This window comes from Oncorhynchus nerka, linkage group LG23 (assembly GCF_034236695.1).
Source record: "Oncorhynchus nerka isolate Pitt River linkage group LG23, Oner_Uvic_2.0, whole genome shotgun sequence".
NCBI classification, from domain to species: Eukaryota; Metazoa; Chordata; class Actinopteri; order Salmoniformes; family Salmonidae; genus Oncorhynchus; species Oncorhynchus nerka.
This window is the reverse complement of record NC_088418.1, coordinates 2,103,877-2,127,251: the sequence shown is the minus strand read 5'-3', so window position 1 is coordinate 2,127,251 and position 23,375 is coordinate 2,103,877. Positions and strand designations below refer to the sequence as shown.

Sequence of the window (23,375 nt, the reverse complement as noted above, 5' to 3'; positions counted from 1 at the left end):
ACTAGGCTACCTGCTGCCCCTACACTCTAACCACTAGGCTACCTGCCTCCCCTACACTCTAACCACTAGGCTACCTGCCACCCCTACACTCTAACCACTAGGCTACCTGCTGCCCCTACACTCTAACCACTAGGCTACCTGCCGTCCCTACACTCTAACCACTAGACTACCTGCCTCCCCTACACTCGAACCACTAGGCTACCTGCCGTCCCTACACTCTAACCACTAGGCTACCTGCCTCCCCTACACTCTAACCACTAGGCTACCTGCCGTCCCTACACTCTAACCACTAGGTTACCTGCCGTCCCTACACTCTAACCACTAGGCTACCTGCCGTCCCTACACTCTAACCACTAGGTTACATGCCGTCCCTACACTCTAACCACTAGGCTACCTGCCGCCCCTACACTCTAACCACTAGGCTACCTGCCGTCCCTACACTCTAACCACCAGGCTACCTGCCGTCCCTACACCCTAACCACTAGGCTACCTGCCGCCCAACGCTCTAACCACTAGGCTACCTGCCGCCCAACACTCTAACCACTAGGCTACCTGCCGTCCCTACACTCTAACCACTAGACACCTGCCTCCCCTACACTCTAACCACTAGGCTACCTGCCACCCCTACACTCTAACCACTAGGCTACCTGCCGACCCTACACTCTAACCACTAGGCTACCTGCCGTCCCTACACTCTAACCACTAGACTACCTGCCTCCCCTACACTCTAACCACTAGGCTATCTGCCGTCCATACACTCTAACCACTAGGCTACCTGCCATCCCTACACTCCATCCACTAGGCTACCTGCTGCCCCTACACTCTAACCACTAGGCTACCTGCCACCCCTACACTCTAACCATTAGGCTACCTGCCGCCCAACGCTCTAAGGACTAGGGTACCTGCTGCCCCTACACTCTAACCACTAGGCTACCTGCTGCCCCTACACTCTAACCACTAGGCTACCTGCCGTCCCTACACTCTAACCACTAGACTACCTGCCTCCCCTACACTCTAACCACTAGGCTACCTGCCGTCCCTACACTCTAACCACTAGGCTACCTGCCTCCCCTACACTCTAACCACTAGGCTACCTGCCGTCCCTACACTCTAACCACTAGGCTACCTGCCGTCCCTACACTCTAACCACTAGGTTACCTTCCGCCCCTACACTCTAACCACTAGACTACCTGCCTCCCCTACACTCTAACCACTAGGCTACCTGCCATCCCTACACTCTAACCACTAGGTTACCTTCCGCCCCTACACTCTAACCACTAGACTACCTGCCTCCCCTACACTCTAACCACTAGGCTACCTGCTGTCCATACACTCTAACCACTAGGCTACCTGCCATCCCTACACTCTAACCACTAGGCTACTTGCCGTCCCTACACTCTAACCAATAGGCTACCTGCCGCCCCTACACCCTAACCACTAGGGTACCTGCCGTCCCTACACTCTAACCACTAGGTTACCTGCCTCCCCTACACTCTAACCACTAGGCTACCTGCCGTCCCTACACTCTAACCACTAGGCTACCTGCCATCCCTACACTCTAACCACCAGGCTACCTGCCGTCCCTACACTCTAACCACTAGGCTACCTGCCGTCCCTACACTCTAACCACTAGGCTACCTGCCGCCCAACGCTCTAACCACTAGGCTACCTGCCGTCTCTACACTCTAACCACTAGACTACCTGCCTCCCCTACACTCTAACCACTAGGCTACCTGCCACCCCTACACTCTAACCACTAGGCTACCTGCCGACCCTACACTCTGACCACTAGGCTACCTGCCACCTCTACACTCTAACCACTAGGCTACCTGCCGCCCAACTCTCTAACCACTAGGCTACCTGCCGTCCCTACACTCTAACCACCAGGCTACCTGCCGTCCCTACACTCTAACCACTAGGCTACTTGCCGCCCAACTCTCTATCCACTAGGCTACCTGCTGCCCAACTCTCTAACCACTAGGCTACCTGCCGTCCCTACACTCTAACCACTAGACTACCTGCCTCCCCTACACTCTAACCACTAGGCTACCTGCCACCCATACACTCTAACCACTAGACTACTTGCCGCCCAACTCTCTTTCCACTAGGCTACCTGCTGCCCAACTCTCTAACCACTAGGCTACCTACCTCCCCTACACTCTAACCACCAGGCTACCTGCCGTCCCTACACTCTAACCACTAGGCTAACTGCCGTCCCTACACTCTAACCACTAGGCTACCTGCCGCCCAACGCTCTAACCACTAGGCTACCAGCCGCCCAACGCTCTAACCACTAGGTCACCTGCCGCCCAACTCTCTAACCACTAGGCTACCCGCCGTCCAACGCTCTAACCACTAGGCTACCTACTGGCCTAGTATTATGTCTCTGTAATAGAGGTTTTAAATAAGGATATAACCTGGTGGCCTTGAGATTGAATCTGTTTTTCAGTCTCTCGGTCCCAGCTAAGATGCACCACTACTGACCTCGCCTTCTGGATGGTAGCGGGGTGAACAAACAGTGGCTCGGGTGGTTGTTGTCCTTGATGATCTTTATGGCCTTCCTGTGACATCGGGTGGTGTAGGTGTTGAGCATCAGCGTAGTGGAGGTATTGTAGTGGGGGGTCAGGAAGCCCAGGATCCAGTTGCACGGGGGGGTTCAGTACCCAGGGCCCCGAGCTCAATGATGAGTTTGGAGGATACTATGGTGTTGAAGGCTGAGCTATAGTCAATGAACAGCATTCTCACGTAGGCATTCGTCTTGTCCAGATGAGATAGGGCAGTGTGCAGTGCGATGGCGATTGCAGCATCTATGGATATATTGGGGCGGTATGCAAATTGGAGTGGGTCTAGGGTGACATGGGGAGGTAGAGGTGATATGATCCTCTCAAAGCACTTCATGATGACAGAAGTGAGTGCTACGTGGCGATAGTCATTTAGTTCAGTTACCTTTCCATTCTTGGGTACAGGGACAATGGTTTGCCATCTTGAAGCATGTGGGGACAGCAGATTGGTATAGGGAGAGATTGAATATGTTCGTAAACACTCCAGCCAGCTGGTCTGCGCATGCTCTGAGGACACGGATAGGGATGCCATCTGGGCCAGCAACCTTGCGAGGGTTAACAAGCTTAAATGTCTTACTCACGTCGGCCACGGAGAACGAGAACCCACAGTCCTTGGTAGCGAGCCATGTCGTTGGCACTGTGTTATCCTCAAAGCGAGCGAAGAAGGTGTTTAGCTTGTCCGGGAGCAAGAAGTCAGTGTCCGCGACATGGCTGGTTTTCCCTCTATAATCTGTGATTGTCTGTAGACCCTGCCACATATGCCTCCTGTCTGAGCCGTTGAATTACGACACCACTTTGTCTCTGTTTTGCCTGTTTGGTTGCCTTACAGAGGGAAAAATTATACTGTTAGTATTCAACCATATTCACAGCCACCTTGCTGTGGTTAAATATCCTCTATAGACCATCATAATGTCCTCTATAGACCATCATAATGTTAGACCATCATAATGTCCTCTACAGACCATCATAATGTCCTCTATAGACCATCATAATGTCCTCTACAGACCATCATAATGTCCTCTACAGACCATCATAATGTCCTCTACAGACCATCATAATGTCCTCTACAGACCATCATAATGTCCTCTACAGACCATCATAATGTCCTCTACAGACCATCATAATGTCCTCTACAGACCATCATAATGTCCTCTACAGACCATCATAATGTCCTCTACAGACCATCATAATGTCCTCTACAGACCATCATAATGTCCTCTACAGACCATCATAATGTTCTCTACAGACCATCATAATGTCCTCTACAGACCATCATAATGTTCTCTACAGACCATCATAATGTCCTCTACAGACCATCATAATGTCCTCTACAGACCATCATAATGTCCTCTACAGACCATCATAATGTCCTCTACAGACCATCATAATGTCCTCTACAGACCATCATAATGTCCTCTACAGACCATCATAATGTCAGACCATCATAATGTCCTCTACAGACCATCAATTTCCACAGCAGGCTGGCTGGGAACCAGGGTTCCCTGGATGGGTGAGACGGGGAGGGGCGCAAGGCGGATTGGTTGGCGGGTAGGGCGGGGCGGGGCCGGGGCGGGGCACAAGGCGGATTGGTTGGCGGGTAGGGCCGGGGCGGATTGGTTGGCGGGTAGGGCCGGGGCGGGGCACAAGGCGGATTGGTTGGCGGGTAGGGCCGAGGTGTAAGGTCAGTACGTGACTAAACATCTTAGTTCCTCTTTGGAACGTCACGGCGGCACATATATCCTGCTTTTTGTCTACACACACACACACACACACACACACACACTGTGTTGGCAGCTGCTAGGCTTCAGTCAGTTGCTTATTGCCTCACCCTCCAGCTAAGCATCTGTTGGAATGGATTCAACCCTGCCTCGGGTGGAATGAACCCTGCCTCCCTGCCTCGGGTGGAATGACAAAACAAAATACTACTCCCCTCCTGCCACCCACTTCCTCAACTGCTGGAGAGCACTGGAATTCTACTTTTTAATTCATGAAACTTTATTGTCCTTTTAAGAACCTTTTATGCATATGTTTTTGACTTTTACACAGGAGTGTATTCAGTGATAAGCTTTTCAGACATATTCGAATAGGCAAATTATTATAATATTTAATATTTAGGTTTATTGACTGACTGGTGTAGTTGACGGTTCATTAATAATTTATTTCCATGGCTTACCCACCCACTTACCAATAGTTAAGATCAAAATGCATCAGATGTGACGTGATGTTGCAGTGCCTGTTATAACCTACTTGGATAAAGTGGGCTATCCGGTTATGGTCCCATTTCACAAGTCTGGAAATCCCCACATCTACAGTATAGCGTTTACTGGAACAGCCTGTACGCTGTGCAGAGAGATCACCGCCCTGTTGTTTACTGTAGCCTATACGAAGATCAACGGTTAGAATATGAATTTGCACACTGAAAGCTGACGAAAATGAAACCCTTTCAACCTTTTGCAATGCTCATGAATATTCATGAGTAGAATTAGGCTGCGGTAACGACCGGGCTACGGGTTTGGTATGACGCGGAGCGCCTACGGGATGAAATGTGGACGTGTTACTTTGTTGCAGCTACTGAACGATTGTGCCTAATAGTCTGGATTTAGGGAACATTTTACGCATCGAAAGGGTCTGGCTGTAGTTGCTGTAACCGGGGAAAGGTGATTTCCTATACCACATTACAAACGCATTAAAAAAAATTAAATTAAAAATTAATTATTAAATTAAATTAAATTAAATTAAAAAAATATATATATATATATTTCTATTATATTTATCATCCAAATGATGTTGATATTGAAGAAAATGTTGGTGTTGTAACACACTGTTGGTGTTGTAACACACTGTTGGGTTCTAATAGAGCCTAAACAGAGTGCAGAATGGTATCTTTTTAGACATCTCTCTAATGCACAAAACACACTGGCCTCTCTGCCACAATATCCAGCATATTTCGACGCGAATATTCTTTAGAAAGAGGATATTTCTCGTGGATATGTTTTCCGTTTTAACTTGAAGCAGAAGGCAACAACCACACTGTTCCCGTCTCTCCCACCCCCGATCTGGCGGTGGCTGGTTGGTTGTAAAACCTTCTTGGCAAAGGTTCAAGTAGTGATTAAATCAAATAAAATAAAAATGGGGGCGACGGAGACCGGCGTGACTGAGCATGCGCCTGAGGGGGGCTGCCGTCGAAGAATGAAGTAAATAGAATGTTGTCGGTGCCCGGGCGGTGACGTCACCTCTCCACACCGGGACTGGGCTGAGCGGAGGCTGTAGGCGAGGCAGTAAGAGAGACAGATAGAGGACGCGTCAGTCGTAGTAGTCTAAAAAAACATCCTCCCTGCTGTCATGCACTTCTGTTTGTAACTTAATTGTTTGTTGCTATAGTCAGGAGACCGACGGAGAGGAGTAGAGGACGTAATTCTTCTTTTTGAGAGACGGAAGGACCTGTGTCTTATTTCTAAAAAGGACTAGGAGATATCCACACACAGAGACCTGGGTTAGAGAGAGATTTAACGTCCGTTTTTCGGTGAAAGGGAAGCTATGTCGTCCGCGACGGTAGCTGCTTCAAGAAGGCAGTCTTGTTATTTATGCGACCTGCCCCGCATGCCCTGGGCTATGATCTGGGATTTTACCGAGTCCATCTGCAGGGGATGTGTCAACTACGAAGGAGCGGACCGGATCGAGTTTGTGATTGAGACAGCCCGGCAGCTGAAGCGGGCTCACGGTTTACAGGAGGGGAGATCTCCGGGGCCCGCTAAACAGCAGCAGCTCTCGGGGAAAGAAATCCATGCTAATCACCACGGGTCTGGAGGAGACAACGGTTCCCGACCACCTCAGCCCCTTGACCGCTACCCCCTCTCCACCTCGGACCGTCCTCCGCGGCTGGGGCCGGAGTACCAGTCTGGGAGACAGGCTAACGGCATTCCGGTACCTAATGGATTTCCTAAACCGGACGATCCACCAGAGCTTAACCGGCAGAGCCCAAACCCGCGCAGGAATAACACGGTTCCTCCTAATCTAGTGCCTTTGGTGAACGGGAACATGTCCTCCGTGCACGCCGTTAACGGCCGACCGATGGGGCACCCGGGGTCAGGTTTGATGGCTGGTAGCCCCAACGGGCACGGCGGTAAGCGCCCGGCCTCGTTCTCCAGCATCGAGCAACACGAGAAGGATAAGCACAGACCGGACAGCCTGACGCCGGAGATAGAGAACCACAAACAAAGGACAGATGACTGGATGAACAAGGGGAAAACGGTCAGGGACTTGATGGCTCTCCATACCTTCGACAACAGGTTCAAGAAGGATCCTGCCGCCATGCAACAGAGGGTGATGGGCTATGAGCAACAACAGAACGCCGCAGCTTCTAAATCAGGTTGGTACTGGCCGGCTGGCTGACTGACTGACTGGCTGGATGGCCGGCTGGCTGACTGACTGACTGGCTGGATGGATGGCTGGCCGGCTGGCTGACTGACTGACTGGCTGGATGGCTGGCCGGCTGGCTGACTGACTGGCTGGATGGATGGCTGGCTGACTGACTGACTGGCTGGATGGATGGCTGGCCGGCTGGCTGACTGACTGACTGACTGGCTGGATGGATGGCTGGCTGACTGACTGACTGGCTGGATGGATGGCTGGCCGGCTGGCTGACTGACTGACTGGCTGGATGGATGGATGAATGGCTGGATGGCTGGATGGATGGCTGGCGGCTGGCTGACTGACTGGCTGGATGGCTGGCTGACTGACTGGCTGGATGGATGAATGGCTGGATGGCTGGCTGGCTGACTGACTGACTGACTGACTGGCTGGATGGATGGATGAATGAATGGCTGGATGGCTGGCTGGCTGACTGACTGACTGACTGACTGACTGACTGGATGGCTGACTGACTGACTGACTGGCTGGCTGACTGGCTGGATTGCTGACTGACTGGCTGGATGGATGGATGAATGAATGGCTGGATGACTGGCTGGATGGCTGGCTGGCTGACTGACTGGCTGACTGACTGACTGACTGGCTGGCTGACTGGCTGGATTGCTGACTGACTGGATTGCTGACTGGCTGGCTGGATTGCTGACTGGCTGGCTGGATGGCTGACTGGCTGATTGGATGGCTGGCTGGCTGGATGGCTGGCTGGATGGCTGGCTGGCTGACTGGATGGATGGATGGATGGATGGATGGATGGCTGGATGGATGGCTGGATGGCTGGATGGCTGGCTGGCTGACTGGCTGGCTGGCTGGGGTTGTTTTTCCATTAAATGGAGCAGTACAGTAACCTAGCCTGCATACAGCCTAGAGATAATTCTGCCTGTTAATTAATGAACGTTTTGCAACATACTTATTATACGTGATGTAGAATATATGTAGCATTCTGTCATGACACAAGTCGTGCGTCGCCTGATATGCTTCAGCCGATGGAAAGTGTTTCACGTGCCCACCCTTTAGGCACGAAGTAGATAGATTACATTTCCATTCCATGACACATACTCAGCCACGAGTCCATTTTAACATATATATTTTATTTTATTTGTCTGTGTGTGTTTATTTTATGTGCCTTTTATTTATCTAGGTTCGCCTGGTTAAATAAAGGTTAATATTTTGTTTATTTTTTTAAATCAGAGAAGAATGACTAATATGATGTTGTTGTTTTGTATTATTTAGCGTTATGCAACAAGGGAAGTGTTTCTTCTCAGTATTGATCCGCATGTTGTGTCTCTAACTCAGCCTTCTTCACGTTTTAACCCTTTCCTTCCTCCAGACAGGGGAAAACACCCGCGGACTATGAAGAGGAAAGCATCGCCTGAACCGGAGGGAGAGAGAGAGGGAACCGCCGCCAAGCATAACGGAGAGGACAGACAGCAGTGGTTACCGGGTCCACCATCTGACCGTGACGGACATAAAATGCCCCCGGGACCACCACCAAGCTTCTCCTCCGTCCCCACCATATCCCCCCACTCACGCACCACCCCACCGGAAGCTGCGCAGAACGGCCAGTCCCCCATGGCGGCGCTGATCCTCGCGGCAGACAACGCCGGTGGTGGCGGGAACAGCTCGCCCAAAGACGGGAACCAGGTCCACTCCACCACGCGGCGCAACAGCAGCAGCCCGCTCTCGCCCTCCTCCATGAACCAGAACCGGCGGCTTGGACAGGGGAGAGATGGTACTGGTGGCGCGGGGACAACCCACGTGTCAGGAGGAGGCGTGGACCAAGGGCACGGACCTCAAAGTATTCCGGACCCGTCAGTACCCGGGAGCGTACCCCTCTGCTGCACGCTCTGTCACGAGAGGTTAGAGGACACACACTTTGTTCAGTGTCCGTCGGTTCCCTCGCACAAGTTCTGCTTCCCGTGTTCGCGGCAGAGCATCAAACAACAAGGAGCCACCGGGGAGGTGTACTGTCCCAGCGGGGAGAAGTGCCCGTTGGTCGGCTCTAACGTACCGTGGGCTTTCATGCAAGGAGAAATCGCTACCATCCTCGCAGGGGACGTCAAAGTAAAAAAAGAGAGGGATACTTGATTTCCATTTTCAACATGGGGAAGGGATTGTTGTGGGGGGGGGGGGGGGGGGGTTCAAATACAACTATATAAATATACAAATACCACATACCTACTGTATACCATCCAAGCAAACTAATGGACTATGTTTATAGTGGACCCAAACTGAAGGGACTACTGTATACCATCCAAGCAAACTAATGGACTATGTTTATAGTGGACCCAAACCGAAGGGACTACTGTATACCATCCAAGCAAACTAATGGACTATGTTTATAGAGGACCCAAACTGAAGGGACTACTGTATACCATCCAAGCAAACTAATGGACTATGTACATAGTGGACCCAAACTGAAGGGACTACTGCATACCATCAAGGCAAACTAATGGACTATGTACATAGTGGACCCAAACTGAAGGGGCTACTGCATACCATCCAAGCAAACTAATGGACTATGTTTATAGTGGACCCAAACTGAAGGGACTACTGCATACCATCCAAGCAAACTAATGGACTATGTACATAGTGGACCCAAACCGAAGGGACTACTGCATACCATCCAAGCAAACTAATGGACTATGTTTATAGTGGACCCAAACTGAAGGGACTATTGCATACCATCCAAGCAAACTAATGGACTATGTTTATAGTGGACCCAAACCGAAGGGACTACTGTATACCATCCAAGCAAACTAATGGACTATGTTTATAGTGGACCCAAACCGAAGGGACTACTGTATACCATCCAAGCAAACTAATGGACTATGTTTATAGTGGACCCAAACCGAAGGGACTACTGTATACCATCCAAGCAAACTAATGGACTATGTACATAGTGGACCCAAACCGAAGGGACTACTGCATACCATCCAAGCAAACTAATGGACTATGTTTATAGTGGACCCAAACCGTAGGGACTACTGTATACCATCCAAGCAAACTAATGGACTATGTTTATAGTGGACCCAAACCGAAGGGACTACTGTATACCATCCAAGCAAACTAATGGACTATGTACATAGTGGACCCAAACCGAAGGGGCTACTGTATACCATCCAAGCAAACTAATGGACTATGTACATAGTGGACCCAAACCGAAGGGACTACTGTATACCATCCAAGCAAACTAATGGACTATGTACATAGTGGACCCAAACCGAAGGGACTACTGTATACCATCCAAGCAAACTAATGGACTATGTTTATAGTGGACCCAAACCGAAGGGACTACTGTATACCATCCAAGCAAACTAATGGACTATGTACATAGTGGACCCAAACCGAAGGGACTACTGTATACTTCAGTAAAACATGACTGTAAATGTTTTTAGATTTTTTGGGAATACATTGTGTTTGTATATTTTTGAAGATGAAGGTATGTAATCATAATAAAATAGGACTCTTCTTGGTCCCTCTTTGTTGATGTACTTCTAAGTTTACATCTCAAATGGCACCCTATTCCCTATGCAATGCACTACTTTTTAACCAGAACCCCCTAGGGGAAACCCATAGGGCTCTCTGGTCAAGACTAGTGCTTTATGTAAGGTACAGGGTGGTTGTTTGGGACGTGACCTGTCTGATAGCAGTTCCTTTTCAAAACGTAGAATGTGACTGATGATGACTAGCCTCTGTAAACATTTAGCATCCAACTGAAATCATTTAACTGTAATGTGTATATGCACTTGTTTCAAAAAAAAATAATTGCCAAAATACAATTTGTGATCTTGTATGAAGAACTAAGTGTCTGAGGTTGCTTTCTTTAAAGGATTACCGTTGAGAAACCACTTTGTGAAGTGGATAAATAGCACCTTATTGTTATATTAAAGTCCCACAATTTACATTCAAGTGTAATGACACACTGATCTGGGTTGTCAGTCTGCGCACACCGCTGCCAAACTAGAATTTCAACGCAGCATGTTTTCTGTATTCTGCACAAGGACAAACTTGTTCATACTAAGTCGAGATAACAGAGCAGACAAGTACACATCTCTCTCCCTGACCTCCTGCTCCAACTACACCGATCCTCTCAGTAGAGATCTCTCTCTCTCTCTCTGACCTCCTGCTCCAACTACACCGATCCTCTCGGTAGAGATCTCTCTCTCTCCCTGACCTCCTGCTCCAACTACACCGATCCTCTCAGTAGAGATCTCTCTCTCTCTCTGACATCCTTTTCCAACTACACCGATCCTCTCAGTAGAGATCTCTCTCTCTCTCTCTCTCTGAAATCCTGCTCCAACTTCAGAGATCCTCTCGGTAGAGATCTCTCTCTCTCTCTCTGACCTCCTGCTCCAACTACACTGATCCTCTCGGTAGAGATCTCTCTCTCTCTCTCTGACCTCCTGCTCCAACTACACCGATCCTCTCGGTAGAGATCTCTCTCTCTCTCTCTCTCTCTGACCTCCTGCTCCAACTACACCGATCCTCTCGGTAGAGATCTCTCTCTCTCTCTCTCTCTCTCTGACCTCCTGCTCCAACTACACCGATCCTCTCAGTAGAGATCTCTCTCTCTGACATCCTTTTCCAACTACACCGATCCTCTCAGTAGAGATCTCTCTCTCTGACATCCTGTTCTAACTATCTTTCAGTTGGTATTTGCTGATAATGCAGCTTGTTTCCTCATATGCCTTGAGCAATGACCTTCTTTTGTGGCACACGTGCTTGATAATAGCCTAGGCAGTATGTCTGTTCGTCTACAATGCAACCACGTGTCCCAGTTTTGTCGTCTATCTGTGGTCTGATCTGATGTTTGTGTGTTCAGCAGTCAGCAGCACATGGTCTGATATGTCCCCAATGGGACCTTATTTCCTGTAGTGCTCAACCATTGGGTCCTGGTCAAAAGTAGTGCGTTATATAGGGGATATGGTACCATTTGGGATGCAGACATGTACAGTATACGGAGGAAGCATGCAAGTTATTCAGTCAGTCAGTCGGTCAGAGAGAAGGGGGTGGAGTCGGTCAGAGAGAAGGGGTGGAGTCGGTCAGAGAGAAGGGGTGGAGTCGGTCAGAGGGGGTGGCGTCGGTCAGAGAGAAGGGGGTGGCGTCGGTCAGCGAGAAGCGGGTGGAGTCGGTCAGAGGGGGTGGCGTCTGTCAGAGAGAAGGGGTGGAGTCGGTCAGAGAGAAGGGGTGGAGTCGGTCAGAGAGAAGGGGTGGAGTCGGTCAGAGAGAAGGGGGTGGCGTCGGTCAGCGAGAAGGGGGTGGAGTCGGTCAGAGGGGGTGGCGTCTGTCAGAGAGAAGGGTGGAGTCGGTCAGAGAGAAGGGGGTGGAGTCGGTCAGAGAGAAGGGGTGGAGTCTTTCAGAGAGAAGGGGGTGGAGTCGGTCAGAGGGGGTGGCGTCGGTCAGAGAGAAGGGGGTGGAGTCGGTCAGAGAGAAGGGGGTGGAGTTGTCTCTCTCTTTCTCTTTTAGCACCCCTGTGGCCTTTTCACTAACCATTGATCATCCTGAGCCCTGCTCAGGGACAAAGATGTGACAGGAAAGACAAAACCAGCTGGACTTCATATCAGTCAAACCGAAAGACCAACCAATCAGCAGAATATTGTCCGTTTCCATGGAACAACGACAACAAATCAACTGGTTTATTGACCGAGTTGAAAGAAACATGCTAGTCAGGTTGAGTGACAAGTCACATTGAGGTGGCGGTTGAAGAGATACAGCTACATCTCAGAGATCCTTATCTGTAGTCTACAGGGGCGCTACCACTGCTACTACAGCGTGTGTGTGTGTGTGTGTGTGTGTGTGTTTGTATTAGAGGTCGACCGATTATGATTTTTCAACGCCGATACCGATACTGATTATTGGAGGACCAAAAAAGCCGATAACGATTAACCGGCCAATTTTTTTATTTGTAATAATGACAATTACAACAATACTGAATGAACACTTATTTTAACTTAATATAATACATCAATAAAATCAATTTAGCCTCAAATAAATAATGAAACATGTTCAATTTGGTTTAAATCATGCAAGAACAAAGTGTTGGAGAAGAAAGTAAAAGTGCAGTATGTGCCATGTAAGAAAGATAACGTTTGAGTTCCTTGCTCAGAACATGAGAACATATGAAAGCTGGTGGTTCCTTTTAACATGAGTCTTCAATATTCCCAGGTAAGAGGTTTTAGGTTGTAGTTAATATAGTATTTATAGGACTATTTCTCTCTATACCATTTGTATTTCATATACCTTTGACTATTGGATGTTCTTATAGGCACTTTAGTATTGCCAGTGTAACAGTATAGCTTCCGTCCCTCTCCTCACTCCTCCCTGGGCTCGAACCAGGAACACATCGACAACAGCCACATCGAAGCAGAGTTACCCATCGCTCCACGAGAGCCGCGGCCCTTGCAGCGCAAGGGGAATAACTACTCCAAGTCTCAGAGCGAGTGACGTTTGAAATAGTATTAGTGCACACCCAGCTAACTAGCTAGCCATTTCACATTGGTTACACCAGCCATTAGGCTGATAGGCTTGAAGTCATAAACAGCGCTGTGCTTGCAAAGAGCTGCTGGCAAAACGCACGAAAGTGCTGTTTGAATGAATGATTACGGGCCTGCTGCTGCTCAGTCAGACTCACTCAAATCAGACTTAATTATAACATAGTAACACACAGAAATACGAGCCTTTGGTCATTAATATGATCGAATCCGGAAACTATCATTTCGAAAACAAAACGTTTATTTTTTCAGTGAAATACGGAACCGTTCGGTATTTTATCTAACGGGTGGCATCCCTAAGTCTAAATAGATTGCACAACCTTCAATGTATGTCATAATTACGTACAATTCTGGAAAATTAGTTCGCAATGAGCCAAGCGACCCAAACTGTTGCATATACCCTGACTGCGTGCAATGAACGCAAGAGAAATGACACAATTTCACCTGGTTAATATTGCCTGCTAAACTGGATCAGTGGTTATAACTAGTGATTATGATTGATTGATTGTTTTTTATAAGATACGTTTAATGTTAGCTAGCAATTTATCTTGGCTTCTACTACATTCGCGTAACAGGCAGGCTACTCGTAGAGTGCAATGGTTAGAGGTTGGACTAGTTAACTGTGCGGTTGCAAGATTGGATCCCCTGAGCTGACAAGGTGAAAATCTGTCGTTCTGCCCCTGAACAAGGCAGTTAACCCACCGTTCCTAGGTAGTCATTGAAAATAAGAATGTGTTCTTACCCGACTTGCCTAGTTAAATAAAAGCTATAAAAAATAAAAAATAAAATAAAATGCAATTTTTTAAATAAACAGAAATCGGTGCCCAAAAATACAGATTTCCGATTGTTATGAAAACTTGAAATCGGCCCTAATTAATCGGCCCTAATTAATCGGCCCTAATTAATCGGCCCTAATTAACCGGCCCTAATTAACCGGCCCTAATTAATCGGCCCTAATTAATCTGCCCTAATTAATCGGCCCTAATTAATCGGCCCTAATTAACCGGCCCTAATTAATCGGGCCTAATTAATCGGCCCTAATTAATCGGGCCTAATTAATCGGCCCTAATTAATCGGCCCTAATTAATCGGGCCTAATTAATCGGCCATTCCGGTTAATTGGTCGACCTCTAGTTTGTATGCCCGTCTCGTTCCTTGGATCAAAAGTCACGTTGTCTTACAGGTTCTGACTGGAAAAAGTCAGTTCTGGTAGAGAGGATACAGATCCTTTCCTTTCCTGCAGTCACATGACCTAGTGGCCTCATGGGTGGAATGTTATTCATGTACCATGTTAGAACAAAACCATTAGGGCGGCAGGGTAGCCTAGTGGTTAGAGCGTTGGGCCAGTAACCGAAAGGTTGCAAGTTCGAATCCCCGAGCTGACAAGGTACAAATCTGTCGTTCTGTCCCTGAACAGGCAGTTAACCCACTGTTCCTAGGCCGTCATTGAAAATAAGATTTTGTTCTTAACTGACTCACTGAGTTAAATAAAGGTAAAATAAATATAATAATAAAGTATGTAAATAATATCATTAAAGGGTGTTTGTTAGAACAAACCATTAAACCAAAACTTATTCAATCTACTACACCTCATGTGACAATTATATGTGTCTGCCTCAGCCATATATGTTGACTGCATATTGTATCATACACGCAAGGTGGTAGAGGCAACATTTTGCAGGTATGGCCTGGCTATCTCAGTAATCTGTGTATATTCTATGTTTTAGAACTATTCATCAAAGCCATGCTGTAATCACCCATGAATGAGAAAGAGAGAGAAAGTAAGAAGAAGAGAGAGATAGGGAGAGAAGGACCGAGAGAGTGAGGAGAGAGATAGAGGGAGAGAGAGAGTGAGAGGGAGAGAAAGAGACAAATATAAATGGACAGAGGCGTGCAAAAACAGAATCTGGTCCACATGTCTCTGGTATAGCCTCTGCCTCTCTCTGCCTTTTTCTCTGCCTCTCTGCTTCTCTCTCTCTCTCTCTCTCTCTCTCTCTCTGCCTCTCTCTGCTTCTCTCTCTCTCTCTCTCTCTCTCTCTCTCTCTCTCTCTCTGCCTCTCTCTGCTTCTCTCTCTCTCTCTCTCTCTCTCTCTCTCTCTCTCTCTGCCTCTCTCTGCTTCTCTCTCTCTCTCTCTCGCTCGCTCTCTCTCTCTCTCTCTCTCTCTCTCTCTCTCTCTCTCCTCTCTCTGCTTCTCTCTCTCTCTCTCTCTCTCTCTCTCTCTCTCTCTCTCTCTCTCTCAATTCAATTCAATTCAATTCAAGGGCTTTATTGGCATGGGAAACATGTGTTAACATTGCCAAAGCAAGTGAGGTAGACAACATACAAAGTGAATATATAAAGTGAAAAACAACAAAAATTAACAGTAAACATTACACATACAGAAGTTTCAAAACAGTAAAGACATTACAAATGTCATATTATATATATATATATATATACAATGTACAAATAGTTAAAGGACACAAGATAAAATAAATAAGCATAAATATGGGTTGTATTTACAATGGTGTTTGTTCTTCACTGGTTGCCCTTTTCTCGTGGCAACAGGTCACAAATCTTGCTGCTGTGATGGCACACTGTGGAATTTCACCCAGTAGATATGGGAGTTTTTCAAAATTGGATTTGTTTTCGAATTCTTTGTGGATCTGTGTGATCTGGGGGAAATATGTATCTCTAATATGGTCATACATTGGGCAGGAGGTTAGGAAGTGCAGCTCAGTTTCCACCTCATTTTGTGGGCAGTGAGCACATAGCCTGTCTTCTCTTGAGAGCCATGTCTGCCTACGGCGGCCTTTCTCAATAGCAAGGCTATGCTCACTGAGTCTGTACATAGTCAAAGCTTTCCTTAATTTTGGGTCAGTCACAGTGGTCAGGTATTCTGCCGCTGTGTACTCTCTGTTTAGGGCCAAATAGCATTCTAGTTTGCTCTGTTTTTTTGTTAATTCTTTCCAATGTGTTAAGTAATTATCTTTTTGTTTTCTCATGATTTGGTTGGGTCTAATTGTGCTGTTGTCCTGGGGCTCTGTAGGGTATGTTTGTGTTTGTGAACAGAGCCCCAGGACCAGCTTGCTTAGGGGACTCTTCTCCAGGTTCATCTCTCTGTAGGTGATGGCTTTGTTATGGAAGGTTTGTGAATCACTTCCTTCCTTTTAGGTGGTTGTAGAATTTAATGGCTCTTTTCTGGATTTTGATAATTAGTGGGTATCGGCCTAATTCTGCTCTGCATGCATTATTTGGTGTTTTACGTTGTACACGGAGGATATTTTTGCAGAATTCTGCGTGCAGAGTCTCAATTTGGTGTTTGTCCCATTTTGTGAAGTCTTGGTTGGTGAGCGGACCCCAGACCTCACAACCATAAAGGGCAATGGGCTCTATGACTGGGTGAGCGGACCCCAGACCTCACAACCGTAAAGGGCAATGGGCTCTATGACTGATTCAAGTATTTTTAGCCAAATCCTAATTGGTATGTTGAAATGTATGTTTCTTTTGATGGCATAGAAGGCCCTTCTTGCCTTGTCTCTCAGATCGTTCACAGCTTTGTGGAAGTTACCTGTGGCACTGATGTTTAGGCCAAGGTATGTATAGTTTTTTGTGTGCTCTAGGGCAACAGTGTCTAGATGGAATTTGTATTTGTGGTCCTGGTGACTGGACCTTTTTTGGAACACCATTATTTTGGTCTTACTGAGATTTACTGTCAGGGCCCAGGTCTGACAGAATCTGTGCATAAGATCTAGGTGCTGCTGTAGGCCCTCCTTGGTTGGTGACAGAAGCACCAGATCATCAGCAAACAGCAGACATTTGACTTCGGATTCTAGCAGGGGGAGGCCGGGTGCTGCAGACTTTTCTAGTGCCCGCGCCAATTCGTTGATATATATGTTGAAGAGGGTGGGGCTTAAGCTGCATCCCTGTCTAACCCCACGACCCTGTGTGAAGAAATGTGTGTGTTTTTGCCAATTTTAACCGCACACTTGTTGTTTGTGTACATGGATTTTATAATGTCGTATGTTTTACCCCCAACACCACTTTCCATCAGTTTGTATAGCAGACCCTCATGCCAGATTGAGTCGAAGGCTTTTTTGAAATCAACAAAGCATGAGAAGACTTTGCCTTTGTTTTGGTTTGTTTGGTTGTCAATTAGGGTGTGCAGGGTGAATACATGGTCTGTTGTACGGTAATTTGGTAAAAAGCCAATTTGACATTTGCTCAGTACATTGTTTTCATTGAGGAAATGTACGAGTCTGCTGTTAATAATAATGCAGAGGATTTTCCCAAGGTTACTGTTGACACATATTCCACGGTAGTTATTGGGGTCAAATTTGTCTCCACTTTTGTGGATTGGGGTGATCAGTCCTTGGTTCCAAATATTGGGGAAGATGCCAGAGCTAAGTATGATGTTAAAGAGTTTTAGTATAGCCAATTGGAATTTGTTGTCTGTATATTTGATCATTTCATTGAGGATACCATCGACACCACAGGCCTTTTTGGGTTGAAGGGTTTTTATTTTGTCCTGTAACTCATTCAATGTAATTGGAGAATCCAGTGGGTTCTGGTAGTCTTTAATAGTTGATTCTAAGATCTGTATTTGATCATGTATATGTTTTTGCTCTTTGTTCTTTGTTATAGAACCAAAAAGATTGGAGAAGTGGTTTACCCATACATCTCCATTTTGGATAGATAATTCTTCGTGTTGTTGTTTGTTTAGTGTTTTCCAATTTTCCCAGAAGTGGTTAGAGTCTATGGATTCTTCAATTGCATTGAGCTGATTTCTGACATGCTGTTCCTTCTTTTTCCGTAGTGTATTTCTGTATTGTTTTAGTGATTCACCAGAGTGAAGGCATAGACTCAGGTTTTCCGGGTCTCTATGTTTTTGGTTGGACAGGTTTCTCAATTTCTTTCTTAGATTTTTGCATTCTTCATCAAACCATTTGTCATTATTGTTAATTTTCTTCGGTTTTCTATTTGAGATTTTTAGATTTGATAGGGAAGCTGAGAGGTCAAATATACTGTTAAGATTTTCTACTGCCAGGTTTACACCTTCACTATTACACTGGAACGTTTTACCCAGGAAATTGTCTAAAAGGGATTGAATTTGTTGTTGCCTAATTGTTTTTTGGTAGGTTTCCAAACTGGATTCCTTCCATCTATAGCATTTCTTAATGTTACTCAGTTCCTTTGGCTTTGATGCCTCATGATTGAGTATTGCTCTGTTTAAGTAGACTGTGATTTTGCTGTGGTCTGATAGGGGTGTCAGTGGGCTGACTGTGAACGCTCTGAGAGATTCTGGGTTGAGGTCAGTGATAAAGTAGTCTACAGTACTACTGCCAAGAGATGAGCTATAGGTGTACCTACCATAGGAGTCCCCTCGAAGCCTACCGTTGACTATGTACATACCCAGCGTGCGACAGAGCTGCAGGAGTTGTGACCCGTTTTTGTTGGTTATGTTGTCATAGTTGTGCCTAGGGGGGCATATGTGGGAGGGGATGCTGTCACCTCCAGTGTGCTGAGGGTGTCAGGTTCTTGTCCGGTTCTGGCATTTAGGTCGCCACAGACTAGTACATGTCCCTGGGCCTGGAAATGATTGATTTCGCCCTCCAGGATGGAGAAGCTGTCTTCATTAAAATATGGGGATTCTAGTGGGGGGATATAGGTAGCACACAGGAGGAAATTTTTCTCTGTTAGGATCATTTCCTTTTGAATTTCTAGCCAAATGTAGAATGTTCCTGTTTTGATTAATTTAATGGAGTGAGTTAGGTCTGCTCTATACCAAATTAGCATACCCCCTGAGTCCCTTCCCTGTTTCACACCTGGTAGTTTGGTGGATGGGACTACCAGCTCTCTGTAACCTAGAGGGCAACCAGTGGGTCTGTCTCCTCTATACCAGGTTTCTTGCAGGATGACAATGTCTGTGTTACCGATTTCTTTGGTGAAGTCCGGGTTTCTGCTCTTCAGGCCAAAGGCAGATGACCTCAGGCCTTGGATATTCCAGGATGATATAGTGAATGCTTTTTGTTTCATAGAGTGTCCAATGTTGTTGGTCGTGGTTTGGCCTCAGGCCAGTAAGTGTGAGCAGAGCCTGCTGAGCATCTGGTACATGCCATTGGCTCTCTCTCTCTCTCTCTCTCTCTCTCTCTCTCTCTCTCTCTCTGCCTCTCTCTGCTTCTCTCTCTCTCTCTCTCTCTCTCTCTCTCTCTCTCTCTCTCTCTCTCTCTCTCTGCTTCTCTCTCTCTCTCTCTCTGCCTCTCTCTGCTTCTCTCTCTCTCTCTCTCTCTCTCTCTCTCTCTCTGCCTCTCTCTGCTTCTCTCTCTCTCTCTCTCTCTCTCTCTCTCTCTCTCTCTCTCTCTCTCTCTCTCTCTCTCTCTTCTCCTCTTCCAGTATAAGTGAATGTGCTGGTTAATTTTAGGCCTGTCAATGGAAACCAGGTCACAGCAGGCAGACAGTGTTGAATCAAGGACACACTCCAATCGGCCTCTTTTTACATCAATCACACGATCCCTTTGGAGTTACTTGAGGCCTGGCCGTGGCTCCTGAGAGACTTGTCATAACGGCTTGTCTTCTCTGAGGCCTGGCCGTGGCTCCTGAGAGACTTGTCATAACGGCTTGTCTTCTCTGAGGCCTGGCCGTGGCTCCTGAGAGACTAGTCATAATGGCTTGTCCTCTCTGCAATGGGAGCTGTATGGAGTCCTAACGAGCAACAAGGTTACAGGCGTGGCTCTGAAGGCTGAATCCATCTGAAGGATAGAGAGAATTCCTCCTTTGATGGTTAGCATGGCACCTTGGTGGGTTAGCTTTCACCTTCCTGGTGGTAAGGTCTGCTATAGGTGGGTTAGCTTTCACCTTCCTGGTGGTAAGGTCTGCTATAGGTGGGTTAGCTTTCACCTTCCTGGTGGTAAGGTCTGCTATAGGAGGGTTAGCTTTCACCTTCCTGGTGGTAAGGTCTGCTATAGGTGGGTTAGCTTTCACCTTCCTGGTGGTAAGGTCTGCTATAGGTGGGTTAGCTTTCACCATCCTGGTGGTAAGGTCTGCTATAGGTGGGTTAGCTTTCACCATCCTGGTGGTAAGGTCTGCTATAGGTGGGTTAGCTTTCACCATCCTGGTGGTAAGGTCTGCTATAGGTGGGTTAGCTTTCACCTTCCTGGTGGTGAGGTCTGCTATAGGTGGGTTAGCTTTCACCTTCCTGGTGGTAAGGTCTGCTATAGATGGGTTAGCTTTCACCTTCCTGGTGGTGAGGTCTGCTATAGGTGGGTTAGCTTTCACCTTCCTGGTGGTAAGGTCTGCTATAGGTGGGTTAGCTTTCACCTTCCTGGTGGTAAGGTCTGCTATAGGTGGGTTAGCTTTCACCTTCCTGGTGGTAAGGTCTGCTATAGGTGGGTTAGCTTTCACCTTCCTGGTGGTAAGGTCTGCTATAGGTGGGTTAGCTTTCACCTTCCTGGTGGTAAGGTCTGCTATAGGTGGGTTAGCTTTCACCTTCCTGGTGGTAAGGTCTGCTATAGGTGGGTTAGCTTTCACCTTCCTGGTGGTAAGGTCTGCTATAGGTGGGTTAGCTTTCACCATCCTGGTGGTAAGGTCTGCTATAGGTGGGTTAGCTTTCACCTTCCTGGTGGTAAGGTCTGCTATAGGTGGGTTAGCTTTCACCTTCCTGGTGGTAAGGTCTGCTATAGGTGGGTTAGCTTTCACCTTCCTGGTGGTAAGGTCTGCTATAGGTGGGTTAGCTTTCACCTTCCTGGTGGTAAGGTCTGCTATAGGTGGGTTAGCTTTCACCTTCCTGGTGGTAAGGTCTGCTATAGGTGGGTTAGCTTTCACCTTCCTGGTGGTAAGGTCTGCTATAGGTGGGTTAGCTTTCACCTTCCTGGTGGTAAGGTCTGCTATAGGTGGGTTAGCTTTCACCTTCCTGGTGGTAAGGTCTGCTATAGGTGGAGCCTACATCTTCCTGGTGGTAAGGTCTGCTATAGGTGGGTTAGCTTTCACCTTCCTGGTGGTAAGGTCTGCTATAGGTGGAGCCTACATCTTCCTGGTGGTATGGTCTGCTATAGGTGGGTTAGCTTTCACCTTCCTGGTGGTAAGGTCTGCTATAGGTGGGTTAGCCTACCTTCCTGGTGGTATCTTCCTCCTGGTGGTAAGGTCTGCTATAGGTGGGTTAGCTTTCACCTTCCTGGTGGTAAGGTCTGCTATAGGTGGGTTAGCCTTCATCTTCCTGGTGGTAAGGTCTGGTGGGTTATACCTTCCTGGTGGTAAGGTCTGCTATATCTTCCTGGTGGTAAGGTCTGCTATAGGTGGAGCCTACATCTTCCTGGTGGTAAGGTCTGCTATAGGTGGAGCCTAAATCTTCCTGGTGGTAAGGTCTGCTATAGGTGGAGCCTACATCTTCCTGGTGGTAAGGTCTGCTATAGGTGGAGCCTACATCTTCCTGGTGGTAAGGTCTGCTATAGGTGGAGCCTACATCTTCCTGGTGGTAAGGTCTGCTATAGGTGGAGCCTACATCTTCCTAATGTCTGCTATTGGTGGGTTAAATGGGTTAGCTTTCTGGTGGTAATACAAATGTGTCCTCATACAACTTCCTGGTGGTAGGTCTGCTTTTTAGCACCTTCCTGGTGAAATGTATATAGTATGGTGGTATTAACTGACCCCTGGTGGTATAGTATGGTATTAACCTGACCCCTGGTGGTATAGTATGGTATTAACTGACCTTCCTGGTGGTATAGTATGGTGTATTAACTGACCCTGTTCCTGGTGGTAAGTCTGCTATAGGTGGAGCCTATTGGTAAGGTCTGCTATAGGTGGACTGACCCCTGGTGGTAGTATATAGGTGGAGCCTACATCTTCCTGGTGGTAACTGACCTTCCTGGTGGTAAGGTAGTATGGTGGAGCCTAACTGACCCTGTATATAGTATGGTGGAGCCTTAACTGACCCTGTATATAGTATATAGTATGGTATTAACCTGACCCTGTATATAGTATGGTATTAACTGACCCTGTATATAGTATGGTATTAACTGACCCTGTATATAGTATGGTATTAACTGACCCTGTATATAGTATGGTATTAACTGACCCTGTATGTAGTATGGTATTAACTGACCCTGTATATAGTATGGTATTAACTGACCTTGTATATAGTATGGTATTAACTGACCCTGTATGTAGTATGGTATTAACTGACCCTGTATATAGTATGGTATTAACTGACCCTGTATATAGTATGGTATTAACCCTCCCTTGTATATAGTATGGTATTAACCCTCCCTTGTATATAGTATGGTATTAACTGACCCTGTATATAGTATGGTATTAACTGACCTTGTATATAGTATGGTATTAACTGACCTTGTATATAGTATGGTATTAACCCTCCCTTGTATATAGTATGGTATTAACTGACCCTGTATATAGTATGGTATTAACTGACCCTGTATATAGTATGGTATTAACTGACCCTGTATATAGTATGGTATTAACCCTCCCTTGTATATAGTATGGTATTAACCCTCCCTTGTATATAGTATGGTATTAACTGACCCTGTATATAGTATGGTATTAACTGACCCTGTATATAGTATGGTATTAACCCTCCCTTGTATATAGTATGGTATTAACTGACCCTGTATATAGTATGGTATTAACCCTCCCTTGTATATAGTATGGTATTAACCCTCCCTTGTATATAGTATGGTATTAACCCTCCCTTGTATATAGTATGGTATTAACCCTCCCTTGTATATAGTATGGTATTAACTGACCCTGTATATAGTATGGTATTAACTGACCCTGTATATAGTATGGTATTAACCCTCCCTTGTATATAGTATGGTATTAACTGACCCTGTATATAGTATGGTATTAACCCTCCCTTGTATATAGTATGGTATTAACCCTCCCTTGTATATAGTATGGTATTAACCCT

The 23,375-nt window shown here is 46.8% G+C and overlaps 1 protein-coding gene across 1 annotated transcript; it reads left to right on the top strand.

Annotated features, from left to right (window-relative positions):
* The first annotated feature begins 4,868 nt into the window (after window positions 1–4,868).
* On the top strand, window positions 4,869–10,786 carry irf2bp2a (interferon regulatory factor 2 binding protein 2a). Its single transcript, XM_029657514.2, has 2 exons — window positions 4,869–6,930; window positions 8,314–10,786. Exons 1-2 carry the CDS (start codon window positions 6,099–6,101, stop codon window positions 9,069–9,071), a joined length of 1,590 nt encoding a protein of 529 aa, XP_029513374.2. The 5' UTR covers window positions 4,869–6,098; the 3' UTR covers window positions 9,072–10,786.
* Window positions 10,787–23,375: the final 12,589 nt, after the last annotated feature.

Bases quoted from the DNA above. Each gene is read 5' to 3' on its own strand.
- irf2bp2a (XM_029657514.2), top strand. From the start codon at position 6,099: ATGTCGTCCGCGACGGTAGCTGCTTCAAGAAGGCAGTCTTGTTATTTA. The intron at 6,931-8,313 runs GTTGGTACTGGC...TCCTTCCTCCAG, and splicing joins CGCCGCAGCTTCTAAATCAG to ACAGGGGAAAACACCCGCGG.